The sequence below is a fragment of the Neophocaena asiaeorientalis genome, unplaced genomic scaffold, assembly GCF_003031525.2.
Source record: "Neophocaena asiaeorientalis asiaeorientalis breed wild unplaced genomic scaffold, Neophocaena_asiaeorientalis_V1.1 scaffold5, whole genome shotgun sequence".
Taxonomy (NCBI): domain Eukaryota; kingdom Metazoa; phylum Chordata; class Mammalia; order Artiodactyla; family Phocoenidae; genus Neophocaena; species Neophocaena asiaeorientalis.
In genome coordinates this window covers 3,744,128-3,759,670 of record NW_020174698.1, presented here as the reverse complement: position 1 = coordinate 3,759,670, position 15,543 = coordinate 3,744,128, and the positions used below count along the sequence as shown (strand labels likewise).

The 15,543-nt window shown below is 36.8% G+C and overlaps 1 protein-coding gene across 1 annotated transcript in view; it reads left to right on the top strand.

Annotated features, from left to right (window-relative positions):
- EYA4 (EYA transcriptional coactivator and phosphatase 4) overlaps positions 1 to 11,417 on the top strand; it is a 229,912-nt gene extending 218,495 nt beyond the window's left edge. The window contains exons 16-19 of the mRNA XM_024759051.1: positions 1,242 to 1,356; positions 5,216 to 5,337; positions 7,374 to 7,474; positions 10,809 to 11,417. Of these exons, the coding sequence (XP_024614819.1) occupies positions 1,242 to 1,356; positions 5,216 to 5,337; positions 7,374 to 7,474; positions 10,809 to 10,889 (419 nt within the window). The 3' untranslated portion in view covers positions 10,890 to 11,417. The remainder of the gene's footprint in view (positions 1 to 1,241; positions 1,357 to 5,215; positions 5,338 to 7,373; positions 7,475 to 10,808) is intronic.
- Positions 11,418 to 15,543: the final 4,126 nt, after the last annotated feature.

The window sequence follows — 15,543 nt, the reverse complement described above, 5'->3', positions numbered from 1 at the left end:
ATATGTTAATATCTCTTTATTGAAATAATGACAAATGAGGCTCAGTAGAAACTATAAATTTTGGTTTAAAAATTTATCCACCAAGGACTCCCCTGGTGGCGCAGTGGTTAAGAATCCGCCTGCCAATGTAGGGGACATGGTTTCGAGCCCTGGTCTGGGAAGATCCCACATGCCGTGGAGCAACTAAGCCCCTGCGCCACAACTACTGAGCCTACACTCTAGAGCCCGCAAGTCACAACTACTGAAGCTCGCATGCCACAACTGCTGAAGCCCGCGTGCCACAACTACTGAAGCCCTCGCTCCTAGATCCCATGCTCCACAGCAAGAGAAGCCACCGCAATGAGAAGCCCGTTCACCACAATAAACAGTAGCCCCCACTCGCCGCAACTAGAGAAAAGCCCGTGCACAGCAACGAAGACCCAACAGAGCCAAAAATTAATTAATTTATTTTTTTAAAAAAGTTATCCACATATAAATGAACTCTTAATATTCTGAAATATGATTTAACTAAGGAACTTTATTTTTTAATAGATTTACATGATCTTGTTTCCTCATGAAAGCAACAGCTTTTTCAATAAAATTAGTATGCCTACTTCTTTTCTTATCCTAACATCGATGTAGTTTTCAGCCATCGTCTATAGCTGTATCATAGGCTTCAGGATTTTAAACAAAATTCTTAATTCCTTTGTACAAAACAACGTATTTCTGACAGCTTTAGCACTAGTATTAGAAACAAATTCTAGAAAACTCTATAGCTGTATGCGATAATGTCATTATTACTGTTTCCAAGTGGTAATGGTTGTGATTATTAAGAAACTAAACATTTTCAGACAACCAAAATATTTGAGTTTTGTATCCCTAGGCTGGTAGACCCCTACTTCTTCTCCAGACCTATCCTGTCAGTCTTCTGGAGTAGTTGTCAAAGCTCCTCAGGTGATTGGCGTTCACCATGCCAGATTCTAGGATCAGTGAGGGCAGAGACTGGGACCCACACTTTCACTGTTATATCCCTAATTTTTAGCCCAGAATGTGATGTGCAGAAGTTGTTCAATAAATGTTTGTGGAATGAATGAATCAATGGATAATCCATTCTGAAATGGAAGATCAGGGTTGATATCAATCTCTCTCTTTTTGATATAGGTGGGAATAAAAATCATCTGGAGTAGACAGAAGGAAGACCAAACTAGGCATCCCAGAAAAATGTTCAGCTCTTGACGCTGCCCTACTTTTCTGTGTTGCAGGACTTCTTGGCCCTGCCAAGAGAGATGCGTGGCTGCAGTTGAGGGCTGAGATTGAAGGTCTGACGGACTCCTGGCTAACAAATGCACTTAAATCTTTATCAATTATTAGTACTAGGTAAGTGGTATTGTTGCAGTTTCTATATTTATTGTATTGAAGATGTAGTTCTAATAGCATAGCTTATATCAAAATGTTTTAATTCCCAGATTTGTTTTAGAGTTTGAAGGGACCTAAAATTCACCGTGTGTGTGTGTGTGTGTGTGTGTGTGTGTGTGTGTGTTTTGGGATGGAGGATGGGGGTTGCTGCTTCTCAGAATAACTGGGAGATCCATCTCTTTACTGTTCTTTCCTCATGACCCCTGATAAACCCCATGGGAATGTCATTTGACTTTCAAATTTAAAAAAAGCACTCTGTTGGTGACAAAGTACAGAAGATGATGGCAAAAAACACAATACTGTTTATACAATTAGTGCATGTTTTTAAGTCTTTTGTGCCATTATAGAGAATATACGTAATTTGAGCACATCAAGAGAAAGCTCCTGAAAAACTTGTAACCTCTGTGTTATTTAGTTCAGACAGTGAAATGCTGACTTGTTAGTGTAGATAATAGAACTGAATTGACATAACTAGTTGTGTACCATGTGCCATAAATGCTAATTAATAATATAAATCCGAAACATGATAGCTAGTAGGGTGGGAATGAATCTTTGTTCTATCCTATTCCTTAGTTTTATTTCTGTGTTGGATGAATAAATAAAATCATGCTTAGCAAATGTGTGGGTAACACAAAATTCAGAGAAGAGCTAATATTTGGACTGACTGAATCAAGATACAGAGAAACCTTAGCAGGGTAAAAGGAGAGTCTAATCAGAACATGGAAGTAAACGAGTGTGTCCCAAATCCCTCACATGGCTTTTAACCATGTGGCATGACAAGCCACTGCATTTATAGCAGAGTCTCTAAATGGAGAGGGGAGGGGGCAGTAGATTCCCGGGTCAGGCTGGGGAAGCAGAACGGAGTACTTTGCTCAGTTCTGGGCACCTCATTCCAGCAGGGGCTGTGACATATTTGTAGCATCTTGTGTCCAGCAAAGTGGCCAAAAGAGTTTAGGCTGTGGAAACTACAGAAAAGGAACAGTCAGAGGGAGGAACCAAGGAGTTTAATCTGAAGAAGAGCCGTGTATGGAACAAGGTTACCAATTTCAACTACTTGAGATGCTGGGCTGGAAATAAATTACATTTCTCTCTGCATCTATGAAGGAGAGAGTTGGTCCCAATGAGTGGGAAGCTGGGGAAGGGAGGTTCTGGCTCCATGTGGGAAGAATTGTCTAACAATTAAAGCTGTTTTAAAATGGGACTTGCTGCCTTGTGAGCTCTGTGCAGTCACAGAGACATGGAGACCAAAGGGCAAGGAAGCTGGATGTGAGGACAACAGCCCCTAAAATCGTGTGTAAAATGTAGAAGGTGCTTTCATTATTTTTAAAGAGGTCTCCTAGATAGTTAAACACCAAAGGGTATTACATTACATTGTCTGTGTTACATTATTACATTATCTATGTGTAGCCATTGTGTATTATATATAGATTATTATTAAACACACAGGTATGTGATATAACTAACTAAATAAATAAATGTATGACAAGGAAATTAAGGGGAAAAATAAGTCATTACACATTGAAGTTTTAAGTACCATGAAAGTTGCCAAGTTATCCACATCTATTACCTTATTGGTAAATTTCACAAACTCTGTCAGAAAAGCAGATGTTTACACCAAACATCTGAATTATATATCAGAGCCTGTAGCAAAGTGTGTACCCTGTGACTATAATTCCTCTTCTAGGAATGTAGTCAAAGGACATAATCATATGCATAGGAAAAATTTATATGTAAGGTAGCATTGTTTATGATACTGAGAAATCAAAACCATCTAAGTGACTAAGCTTAACTTTAAAAAATGGTGGTGCGGCCACAAGATAGAGTAGTTTGCATACATTATGTTTTGTTGGAGGGGGAGAATGATGGACAATATGACATATATAAATAGGCTCATGATAAAAACAAATGAAAAAAGTAAGATGTAAGATTATACATACAGTATGATCCTAATGGGAAAACAACCTACATGCAAACTGAAAATCTGAAAATAAATGCACAAAATGGGGACAGCAGTTATCATCTCCGGATGGTTAAATAATTGGTGCTTTTCATTTTCTTCTTTATATTCGTCTGCATTTTACAAGTCTATATATGCAATTTATAAATGTATGCAATGTTTGTAATTTATTTATTAGATTTCAAAACCACATCTATAAATTTTAAAAGCCTATGCTATCTTTTATTCCACCGTGTTTTCATTCTGTAACATTCATCTATATATGACATTGAATAACATCTTATTTGGATGAAATACGATGTAGAACCTTGTGTCACAATACAGTAATGTGTTTGTGTATTATTCTTAGTAGTCTGCCATTATTTGGGGAAGTTTTGTCTGATCAAAGGCAAGTCACTTTCTAGCTTTTTATTTTTTTATTAGTAAAATTTAATATTGTATTCATGATACTTATTAAACTTCTGCCTCTAGAAGTCTTTGTTTCTTTGTCCCATATAAATTGATAACCTCATCATTTGGTCTATGGAGATAATTTAGAAATGAAAATGTTTTAAAAGGCTATCATTATAAAGGTTTTATAATTGTTTTTAAATAAATTGTAGTCTTCTTTACACATATGTCTAAAGAATATAAAGCATAATATGAAGAGTACTGGGGGCTAAGCATATACATACCTACGAGAGTTTAGCACTCAACTTGTCCTTCTAAGTTGCCCTGGAGACCAGTTTTCTGAAAATCAGTCTGCAGAATTCTAGAGAATATTGTATCAGCCCTTACAAATATGTATTAAAGGCTCATGATACAAAATATCTAGTAGAGAAAGGTGCATAGCTATATGCCTTCTGATTCCCAGTTTCAGTTGTGTGGTTTGAGCCCCCTCCAGGCGGGACAGCTCAATTTCCCTGTAATCCAGAAGGAAGGGCCACAGTCCCTTCTTTTCCCTGACTCAGGCTAACAGTCTCCCCTCTCTTGGTGTTTCCTTTATCTCACCTTCCTGGCTGCACCCTCACCCCCCATCCTGTCTACTGTGAAAGAAACAGATGTAAGTTGCAGAGTGGGAGATTCTCACTCTCAAAGGGTAAGGCCTTAGTAGATGGATTAAAACAAGGCCCGTTAAATGCAGTTTGCCCGTGGTTGTTAGAAGGAGATTCAGGAACTCAACCCCTTCTGTTCTAAATAAGGATCCTCTCTATTTTTACTTCTTCAGGATGCACATTTTGTCAGTACCTTGATTGGGACTTTCTGGGCTGTTTCTTGCACAAAATCTAAAAACTCCTCTTACACATCCCATCACCTCCTCCCTTCCTGTGTCCTCTACTTTCCCAGGCTCTAAAAACTCTGGGACATGGAGTCCTATCACCCTAAAAAATACCTTACCTGCCTCAAATAACAAAGCCCCTTGTGACTCTTTGTATATGTGCAAATTTTATGAAAACTGCTGATGTGCATTCTTGTAAAACTCAGAGGTAAGCCATGCCCCCTTTAATAATCTTTCCATGATTGCCGCTGGCCGAGGTAGGTATCCTGTGAGGTTCCACAGGGACCTGAGGAGATCTTGGTTACAGAACACATTTCTTATTCGCAGGGGTCTATCTACTTGTCTCCCTCCCTGTCTAGCTTGTGATCTGGGTAGGAGGGCAAACTTATTTTCCTTCACTTCCTTCATTTTGGGATGTATTTCTGGCATCTGGCCTTGCACCTACGAGGTGATAGGTACCATAAACAACTGTTGAGTATTGAAAGGGTAGATTATCGGGGACTGTTCATTATGGAATTGAAAGACTGCAGAATAATTTAAGATTTGTACTGTTAGACGTTATCTAGTATTAGAAAACAAAAATGCCTGTTTCCTCCTCGTCTTAGGAGTAACTGCGTAAATGTCTTGGTAACAACAACCCAGCTGATCCCAGCACTTGCGAAGGTTCTACTCTATAGTTTAGGAGGTGCTTTTCCCATTGAGAATATTTACAGTGCAACTAAAATAGGTAAGAAAATTATTTCTAACTCCGTGTGAAATACGTTCGTATCTGTGTTTTGGGGGATTTTCTTAACGTGTGTCTCCACGTGATTCCCTCTTTCATCAATTTTGCTGTAAGACTATCAAGCAAATTTGAACAGAGCTCAAATAACAAAGTCCCCTGCAACTCTTTGAGCGTGTGCAAACTTTATGAAAACTGTTGCCTATGAAATTCTGAACTCGGTATCTGGGTAGCTCTGACTCTGACTATATATACATATACATTTATATTATATCTATATTTCATTATGGCACATGTTACCTAAATAACATACAGTACCTTTAGCCATAGTATTTAATATTTTACCTAACACGGTATATGGTATTACATCCTTGCATATGCAATAATCTAGATCTAAGATAAAAATACTGTTTTGGCATTATAAGGGAGTGTCAGATGGATTGAACCTTAATTCCAGGGGAAAACAAATTCATGAATCAGAAAACATAATTGGAGCGTTCATAACATATGAATGGCTGGAAATCCACATTTCCAGAAACGTTCAGTAGCAATCAAAGAACTACAGCCTTGTTTATTTAGATCATAGCTATCTGTGAAGCCATCTTTGACTTTAAGTGCCTTTCGCAGGCTCTAAGACTTCTAATAAACTTTCAAAAACCGAAGCTCATCAACTTCCGCCATCTTGAAAGAGTTAAAAGAAAACAACTCATGTATTCTGTTGTCTGTCAAGGAGATGCCTGGGGAAATAGATGGGTTGTACAATGTGCCCTGAAGGTCAACAAACAGGCTCTGGCAGCTTGACAAGAGTTCAGAATCCTAAAATCCCCTACCAGAAATAACCTGCCCTGGGCCTTGCAGAGTTCTGATATTGGCACAGGCAAAAAGAGCCCCCAGCTACAGCTGTTTGGGGAGGATAGTTAAAGAGAGGCAAGCTTTCATAAAGTAAATTCCTCATTGTCCTAAGCACTGCCATTCAGAGCCCTGGTACCAATCCCATTCATTTTTTATGTAAGTATATTTATGCTAGCAGGATTAATACATCGAACCCGATTTTGCTTTTTGACAAATCAAGTAGTTTTACACAAGCATAAACATTTCCTCTAGTAAGGACAACATTCTTTCTTATTGGCCAAATTGTTCCTTATCTTTAATCTGAAAAAAAAATCATTTTTATTTTTCCCTTTAAGCTAGTATTTTTTGGAGTTCTGAACTATCAGAGCAAGAAAAAGTGAAAAAGAAGCCATGACTGAATGAACATGCTGGGAATGAAATTCAGAGGATAATGCCAATGTTGTAAAAACAAAGAACATGTAAAAGTTCTGTGGTGTTATTCCCATAGTGCGATCAGAGGATACTAGTGTCACCAGTGCTGTGGCCCAAGCAAACAGCACCCTTAGTACAATTAATCTGAGCAGACTAGCTCCCAGCCACTTGAAGAAAGGAATTGTTTATCAAGATAAATCCATATCTTAGTATTTCCTCTTTCGTTCTAGGTGGACCTTCAGTTTTTCACAGTAATAATTTTAGCTGACTTGTCTATACTAATGAAAACAAACTAGATAAAACGTAGAATTACACAAATAAATGTAAAAACTGATAGTTGCTTGTAAAGTTGTTCCTATAGCCTTTTGATGGACTGAAAGATATAAAAGAGATATAAATCTTTTTTCCGATTAGATACTTAGCCCTACTGACTTTTTTCGGAGTATGAAATACATTCATTTAATAATCTGTCTTAAGTAAAGACTTAGAGTATTCAACCATATTTGTTGATTTCATAAACCCAGAGTTTGCAAGCAAGTTTAAGTGATTGATGTTCAAGAGAAAGTAACTTAACACTTTATGAATCTTTAGGTTAATGAATGCAATGGCTGGAAGAATAAGCAGTGCATTGTTTTTCAGGCAAGGAAAGCTGTTTTGAGCGTATAGTGTCCAGATTTGGCACTAACATAACTTATGTTGTGATTGGAGATGGCCGAGATGAGGAGCATGCCGCTAACCAGGTAACTTCACTCTGAACTTTTATCTTGTTTATCTTCCAGGAAAAGAAAGTTGCTTTGAACGAATAATGCAAAGGTTTGGCAGAAAAGTAGTATATGTTGTAATTGGGGATGGTGTAGAAGAAGAACAGGCAGCAAAAAAGGTAACCTGTTTCAAACAATGTTGGTGTGACACTTCTAATGCAAGCTTTTTTGTTTGCATTCCTGTAGTTTGGCCCAATGGCAGCTTGACAAATGATTTAAATTTATAGATGCAAAGCAGTAAGAGCATGAGAAGGTCAGTACTTACATTCAAATAAACCATTTGGAGTCTAGCATTTTTTTTGCCTGAAACTTCATAGGAAATATAGGAACATTTAGTTACATTTATTTGTGTGTGTGTGCTTATGTGTGTTTGTGTGTGTGTGTGTGTGTGTGTGTAATACACACAGATATAAGAAAGATGGGGGGAAAAAAACGTTTTTGAGCACATGAAGTTCAACAAGATTAAAGACACTTAACGAGCTCCATAGAAAGCCGTGTGAGTGGCTCAGTTCTTACCCTTTTCCCATCCATCCTCTATGCCTTACGGTCCTTGCGAGTGCCTAGTAGTAATTGTGCCCCATGAGGATAAAGCTGAGGGTAGCTTTAATAGATGAAGAAGAAAACTTACTAGAGAAGTTAATAAATGCTATTGGAGTGGGATATATTATTCAAATCCTTTTGTGCTAACTTGTTATAGAGACTTAGAGGCAATGTCCCTTACATCTTCTAGAAGAGTGTTATTTGTTTTGGTGAGTCATTGGTACTTGATTGAAGCCAAGCAGCTGGCTTTGAATATATTCAGAAGATCTCATAGGCCCTAGGTATTTAAATCAGCCTTTTCATCTGGCCCATATTTCTGAAAAACTCAAGGCGATTAAAAAACCATTAACTGGTTGGTCCAGCATCAAAAGGAGAATGATATCAAGATTGGCCCCAGATACCAGACTATCGATCAACACAACACTGAGATCTACTGCTTCCTTCACTGATTGATAGCAAAATATCATCTAACCAGGATTAAAGTGATAGAATTTATAAAACAAAGCAAAATGATGAATAAGTATTGTTGAATAATGACATGTCAGCATATATTGTTTTACAAAGAAAGAATATTGTCTTTATTATCCTGAGAAGATTTCAAATAATCATCTGATAAAGCCTTCACTAAACACTTGCATGTGCTGGAGTGTTTATCTGATTTCTGTCCCCCCTCGCCCTCCCCCGGAAAAAAAACAACGTAAACAGTTTCCTAGGAAAGTTTATAGTGATACTAGAAAGGTAAAAGATATGATTTATGTTTGTGGTCAATTCAAATCAAGCAAAATGGAGAAAAAGAAGGAGCTTCCACTTTAGAAGGTTTGGTGACGCGTTGGAAGCCATACTTGAAATATTCCATGCTTTTCCATAACATTAAGAGAGTTGTTTCAGACTCATCCTCCCACAGTGCCCCTCTGTCTTAATTAGCAGTGTCAGTGACCCAAGCTGACGACCACTTGAAATCCTTCCGGTTGCACACAGTTGAAATATCTTCTGGAGTTTGTCAGTGTCCTGAGTCCTTGTTGTTGCAGTTTTTCATATTGGCACCATAATTACACGCAACAAAGAGCAGTCAGTGCAGCCACCATAGCAAGCATTTTACATGTCTTTTAGACTATGTGAAATTCACACACATCTAGGTCAGGACTAATAAAATTCGCTTTTCCAAACCAGAAATGGTATATGCCTTTGAAAATTAAAATTTATAAAGTCAACCCCATTTATGCGTGGTGTGAAAACTAGACTTGGTCTGCCAGTTGTTAACACCTTCGGCTTTAAACCCAAACTTCAGGAGAAAAAGGCATGACTCCAAGTGGATAAGAACCTTGGTTAGAATGCTATTTCCAAATGGTTGTTTATGTAGGTACAGTGTTGGTGATGGTGAAGGCTTATAATTCTATTTTGAAACACAGGTGGTTGGTTTCTCTAGTATCCGGAATGCATGCTCTTCTTTGGATGTAGCTGTAATCGCATGTGCAAAAATATAAAGTACTATTTTGCTATTACAAATAGATCTGAGCTGAATTTTTAAAAAGTTACTTCTAGGTGAATTTTGTGCTTTAATTTGAGCCAAAAGCATAGTTTGTTTTGTAAATCTAAGAAGAAATTTCAAAGTTTACAACTGAACTCCCCTATAGAAATATATGATGTGAGCCATATTTGTAATTTTAAATTTTTTGGAAGCTGTGTTTAAAAAAAATTAAAAAGAGAGACAGGTAGAATTAGTTCTAATGATATAGCAATATACGCAAAATATTATTGTCTAAACACCTAATAAGTATAAAAACTATTCATCTGATATTTACATTTTTAAAACAATTATAAGTCTTCGAAATTCAGTGTGTATTTTGAACTGGACTTGCCACATTTTGAGAGCTCAATAACCATATTGGGCTAGTGGCTACCATATTGGGCAGTAAAAAACTATATAACAATAGAGATTATTATTTTAATTATTCATTTTTATAATAAAGTGTCTTTTCCATGTTACGTATAATATACATATATTTCCATTTTACATGCAAATATATATTCTACAAGATGCGATCAGCCCAAACTTACACGTAAAGCTTTGGTTTTGTTCATTGCTACAGTGCATTATTTCCTTTTTTTCATTATTGTCCACAATGAAGTATTTTTAGACATTTTTTTTCCTAATTACAACCCTTCATGAAATTTTAATACCACGCATGTACCATTACTGGTATAGCTTTGGAGAGCCACAACCATTGTAATATCTAAGAATCTTTTCCCCACAAAAACTCATTTTTGTCCCCTTAAGGGGGTGATATCTCCCCCTTGAGCATGCATGCTGGAGTGCTTTCCCTCAATCCCACCCCAAGGAAATAAATCAGGTCAACTCTGCTGGCTTAAATTATTACTTCCCCCAGACAAGTAAGAAACTTGATCATCCCCACATTTTCTTCTACCTTATATAGTCCAGCTTCAAATTATATTTTAATGTAGAAAGGAATGCACCCTCTTCCTCTCAAATCGACAAAAAGCCTTGGATTTAGGAAGTTTATCATTTTTTCTGAGAGATGGACCTTAAGGAGTGACGTAGTAAGTAAAATTTGTTTTCCTCCAGCCACGTAGGATTTTGACGCTCAGCTTGCTTTCCCGGATGCTGAGATTAGTAATGATACTTTCCAAAATAAATATTAAGCTACTTAAGAAATCTCATTACTTTTATTATCATTAAAATCCAGTTCAGATCTATTTCTCTATTATTTTGACAATACCACATTGATGCTACCAAACCTTCAAATATGATCGTCCCTCCCTTAAACTCCCTCCCTTGAACTTGGGTGAACTACACTTCCTTGTGCGGACCGCTGCTTCACTGAGATAATAGTTATGCTCTCTCTCCATCCCTTCCCCTTCTCTCTCCCATCCCTCCCTCTCTTAACCACACAGCACAATATGCCCTTTTGGAGGATATCAAGTCATTCAGACCTCTTGGCTCTACATCAAGCACTGGAATTAGAGTATTTGTAACTGTGTTCTCTAGCTGGAGATCCGTTTTTTTTTGTTTTTTGTTTTTTGTTTTTTTTTTATATTTCAAGTACACTGAATTTTTATGTGTGATTCAATGCCTCTGGCTTTACACATATAAATTGTCTTAAAGGATGAAATCATATTTGGAATGAGAATTCCAGAATGAAGAATTCAGATTGCTGAATGGAATTAAACTTTAGTGCTACAGAAAGGAAGCTCTATGGTCTTATATTTACAACACATTAATGGTTTTAAAAAAAAATCTGTGGAGGTTGCTGGTACACACCGAATGAGTCCTAACTGGAAGTAACAGCTTTAGCAAAGAGCTCTCACCCTGGCAAAGCACCAACACAGGCTCCGTCTGACAAGGTTCAACAACATTCCTCAAAATGGGAGATCTTCTCAGCCCTGAGGTTTGAATCTGACTTTAGCCTACCTAGCCCAGAAAATCTGAATTGGAATGCACTCAGACTGTGTAAGGACAGTCCTATCTAGACCTGTAATTTGTGTAAATTATTGATGAAAGTAATTTACTGTGACTTTATTAGCAGCTGACTTTGAAAGTGGATGCAATTTTTCTTTCATTTGTCGGGGAGGGTAGTGGGAGGGGAAATGGGAATCTAATCATGTCTCTTTTTTAAGTTTGGCAAACAGAATGTTCATACTGATGTGTTGTGCCTTAAAGACAAGACAGCATTTGTGTGTTACAATGTAACTTTGGTTAAAATCTCTGTAGATAATGAAAAACAAAAACCTTTGTGATCATTCTTAAGATGACCAAATTTAAAATTCAAGCTATCAAAGCTTCATAATGCATCAGCAAGAAACTGAGTATTTGTTGCAATAAGAAAACAATAATAATAAAGGAAAGCTCGTGTTTTATTTGGGTTCTTAATAATTCCAATAATTGTATGAGGCAACTATTGGTGCATCCAACCAGAAGCAGAAGGTTTGGGAAAGACTGTGGGACCTTTACTTAGAAAGTGAAGTGTATGTTGAAACCTCGAGTATCCTTTCTACAGTTTTACTGGAGAAAACTAAGAGCCATATTCATGATGACCTATACTGTTTGGAGTCTGACTCGTTGATACGTCTAAGTTGTATAGAGGAAAATATTCTGATGAAAATCATAAGCAAATATCACCCAAACTTTCTTAGAATATGCATGAACATGGCTTAAAATTCACATTGGGTGAACAGGGCTTAAAATAAAGCTAAGTGCATTTATTCCCAATGCCATTGCAAAAATGAAGTGTCATCAGTAGTGGAAGGTGAATGCCCCAGACGGTTTCTAAGGAAAGAAGTGAATCAATGAAAATTTTACCTAGACTATCATCATAAAATAAATGAACAAGTGAGCCAGATCTCGGCAGCGTTACTGAAGTTACAACAGTGAAATAGTATCTGGTTCTCTGTCTTAACACATCCATCCAGTTTCTCTCCATTACAGACCTGCGTACCTTAGTTTCTGGCTGTACCACTTACTGCACAATGGACTTCATTCATTGCAAGGAGAGCCTGTCATCATTGTGTTTGCATGTTTTTTTTTTCTTGGTGTGTAGCCCATGTTAGGAACACGATACAGGTTCTCCTGTCATTTCGTATGACATGATTTCCCTTGTGGAAATTTAAGACTTCAAGATCTAGGAGTGTTTTAATGGTGTCTACACCTGCAGTTCTGTGTTTAAAATGTCACAATGCGGAACTTGCCATCCAGCTACTAAGCAGTGCTCCTAACCAGAGGCTGGTCCACGATAATCCATCATCTGAGGCTTCGGTGGCTCCCAAAAGATTGGTGCTTTGTACACTGATCACGACATTTGCTATGGAAATGTGATTTTATTTTCCAAGCTATAAACCTGTATTTCTTTACTGTACGCTAAGGCCATGTTTACATTGGGCAGAAAGAGATTGAGACCCTATTTTGCAGATTTTAAGATTGTGGTTTCATCACACGTAGACCTTAATCTTAATCTTTAAATTTTGTAGCTTTTGGCTACCTCTGCACCAAGTATTCTTGCAGATAGATTAAGGTTGGAATACTTAATAATAATAATAATAAATCTTACATTTCTATTGGCCTTTAGCTTGAAAATAGTAGTTTTAAAAAATTAAAGAGCTGCATTGATTATCAGTACATAATTCTATTTTGTGCACTAAAACCTTAAATATTTATTACTGTGAACAAAACAAAATTATCTTTACTGTAGAGCCAGGTTCTTTAAATGATAGAATTTTGGCATTACATCGAAATCTTTCACTCTTTTTTTCATATCAAACAGGCAAGGCTTCTTATGCTGCTAAACCTGCAGGTACAGAAAGGAACACCCCTTTACAGGGCAAAGAGAAGAGTCACTGATTACATCAGCAGTGCTATTTCCCACAGACCTCTTCTCCGATGATGATGTGTTCAGAAGAGGCTGCCAACCTAAAACCTAAATGCTAGGTTGTTGGAGAACAGCTCGTCTGGCACCACCGTGGTGCAGACCAGTGAGCCCACATCACAGTTTGTCCTGTGACTTTGAGCATGCTCAGGCTAGAACGCTTCTCTTCCCCCGCTTAGGAACCCAAGATCCTATTCCTCTCTGATCTTAAAAACAAAAGATAAACCAACAAACAAAAAAGCCCCTTTGGAAGTTTCCATGTTGTGTTGACATATAGGATATCGTGCCTTATTATAAACCAATTTGAAAATGTTTTGTCACGGACATGGGTTTTTGGTTCCTATATGTACAAACTTGTGAGATCGCCGGGACAGGTCACCACCTCGTGTTGCACCTGAAGAATAGCAAAACAGGTGGCCCAGCTACAATAGTGTCACAGACAAGATGAAGTCATTACACCCTGCAAAGATTTGTAAATCAAACTCAGAGGCAAAAAAATATTTTAGGATCATGCAATCTGTGCACAAAAAGTAGATAATAACACTCTAAAAATGTTTTTTCCCTTAGTCTCTGGTGAGCTAAGATTCAAAATAGTGTCAACAGCATGCTCAGTATGAAGGTTTTTGGGTTTTTTTTTTTTAATGCACATTTGTTTATGACAAGCCTGCATTCTCAGTGAATATGGCATTTAGTATTTCTTTTGAAAACAAACAAGCGTCTTGAGCCAAAGTTGCATTTTCGACTCCCAACTATGGTAGCATTATGGAAATCTAACAAAGTCAAGGGTTTCTGTTACGTATTAGTAAAGTATAGATTATTGGGGCCTACATAATTTAAAGAAATGTAAATTAATATTAAAAGCTTGTAAAAATATGTATATCTTTACTATTTCTCAATAAATACCTTTGGAAATGATTTCGTTTTCTTCACCCTCCGTGTCGTAGAGTTTCTGTTGTGTGTATTAAGCTTGATTCTAAATGACGTGAACTTTGTATTTAGGCTTCTTGCTGTCTTCTTACCTTCCCCTGTTTGTGCCTAAACTGCAAAGTTTGCAGTTAAGGCAAGCTGAGCTGCAACACAGTAAAATGTCACTAATTAAGACTAAAAGTGGGCTGATGTGCTGAAAAAGATGTGAGTACCTAGTTTTTTACATACAGGTAGTTACATTAATGTAGAATGCATAATGCGGTCACTAGTGACAGTGACTACATTAGTGATGGATGTATCATTAGTGATAAAATAATACCATTTGGAATATTTAAAGCAAGTTCCCTTTAGATGAATATGGGACATGGTTTATAAGTAGCTTCCAAGAGGGATAAAGGAATGTTTTTCTGAAACAGATATAACAGCTCCTTTATTATCTTGTGTATAGTATTGATTTACTTGCAAGTCTGTTGTTCAAATGCAAACCAAAGGGAAATTTCAGACCAAGCTCTTTCACAACTTTTTAAAACATCACCCTCCAAATTGATGAGTAGGTCCTTATCTCTAAAACTGCACATGTTCATCCAACACTTCTGTCATTTCCCTGCTTTACTGTTAAATAATACTTACTCCTTATACTTATAGTTATCCAACATGACACATATTTTATTTATCTTTTGTATTAGATGACTCACCTAATAGAATGTATGTTCTGTGAAGGCAGGGATTTGTTTTGTTTTGTTTTCTTAACTTCTGTATAACCAGCGTCTAAGAAAGTGTCTGGCATATAATAGGTACTCAAAAAACATTTGTTGAGTGAATGCATAAACCATAGGAAAACATCTATATGATCATGGTTTTAAATTTAAAACGGTAGAGTTAGATTTTTTAAAAAAGAAGAAAAAGAAAACATACAGGTACGTTTAGATGGGACCAATGTAAATTTTTACAACTTAGCTGGAGTGTTTACTGACCTAATAATTCATGAAAATAAAGAGCCATAAGCATAGGTGTATTTGGAAAAAAGTTATACATGAGGGAAAAAAATAAGTTCATAATGAATCAATGATTTCTTCCTCTTCCTTTTACTCTTTTCTTTAAAAAAATAATATGCAACATCAGTAGATTTAGTTGATTTAAATTACTTAAAGCCACAAAATATTATGTAAAAAATCAGATCTATGCAGACTCTGTGGTTCATGATTCTGAATCCCAGAAACAAAAAAATGAAAGAAAGAGAAGTGTATGATTTTCCTTAGGTAGCAAAAGGTAACCATTGTTTAATATCTGTGCATGGTTTGCATTTATTTATAAAAAAATCAGTTATTGGATGTAGTGATACA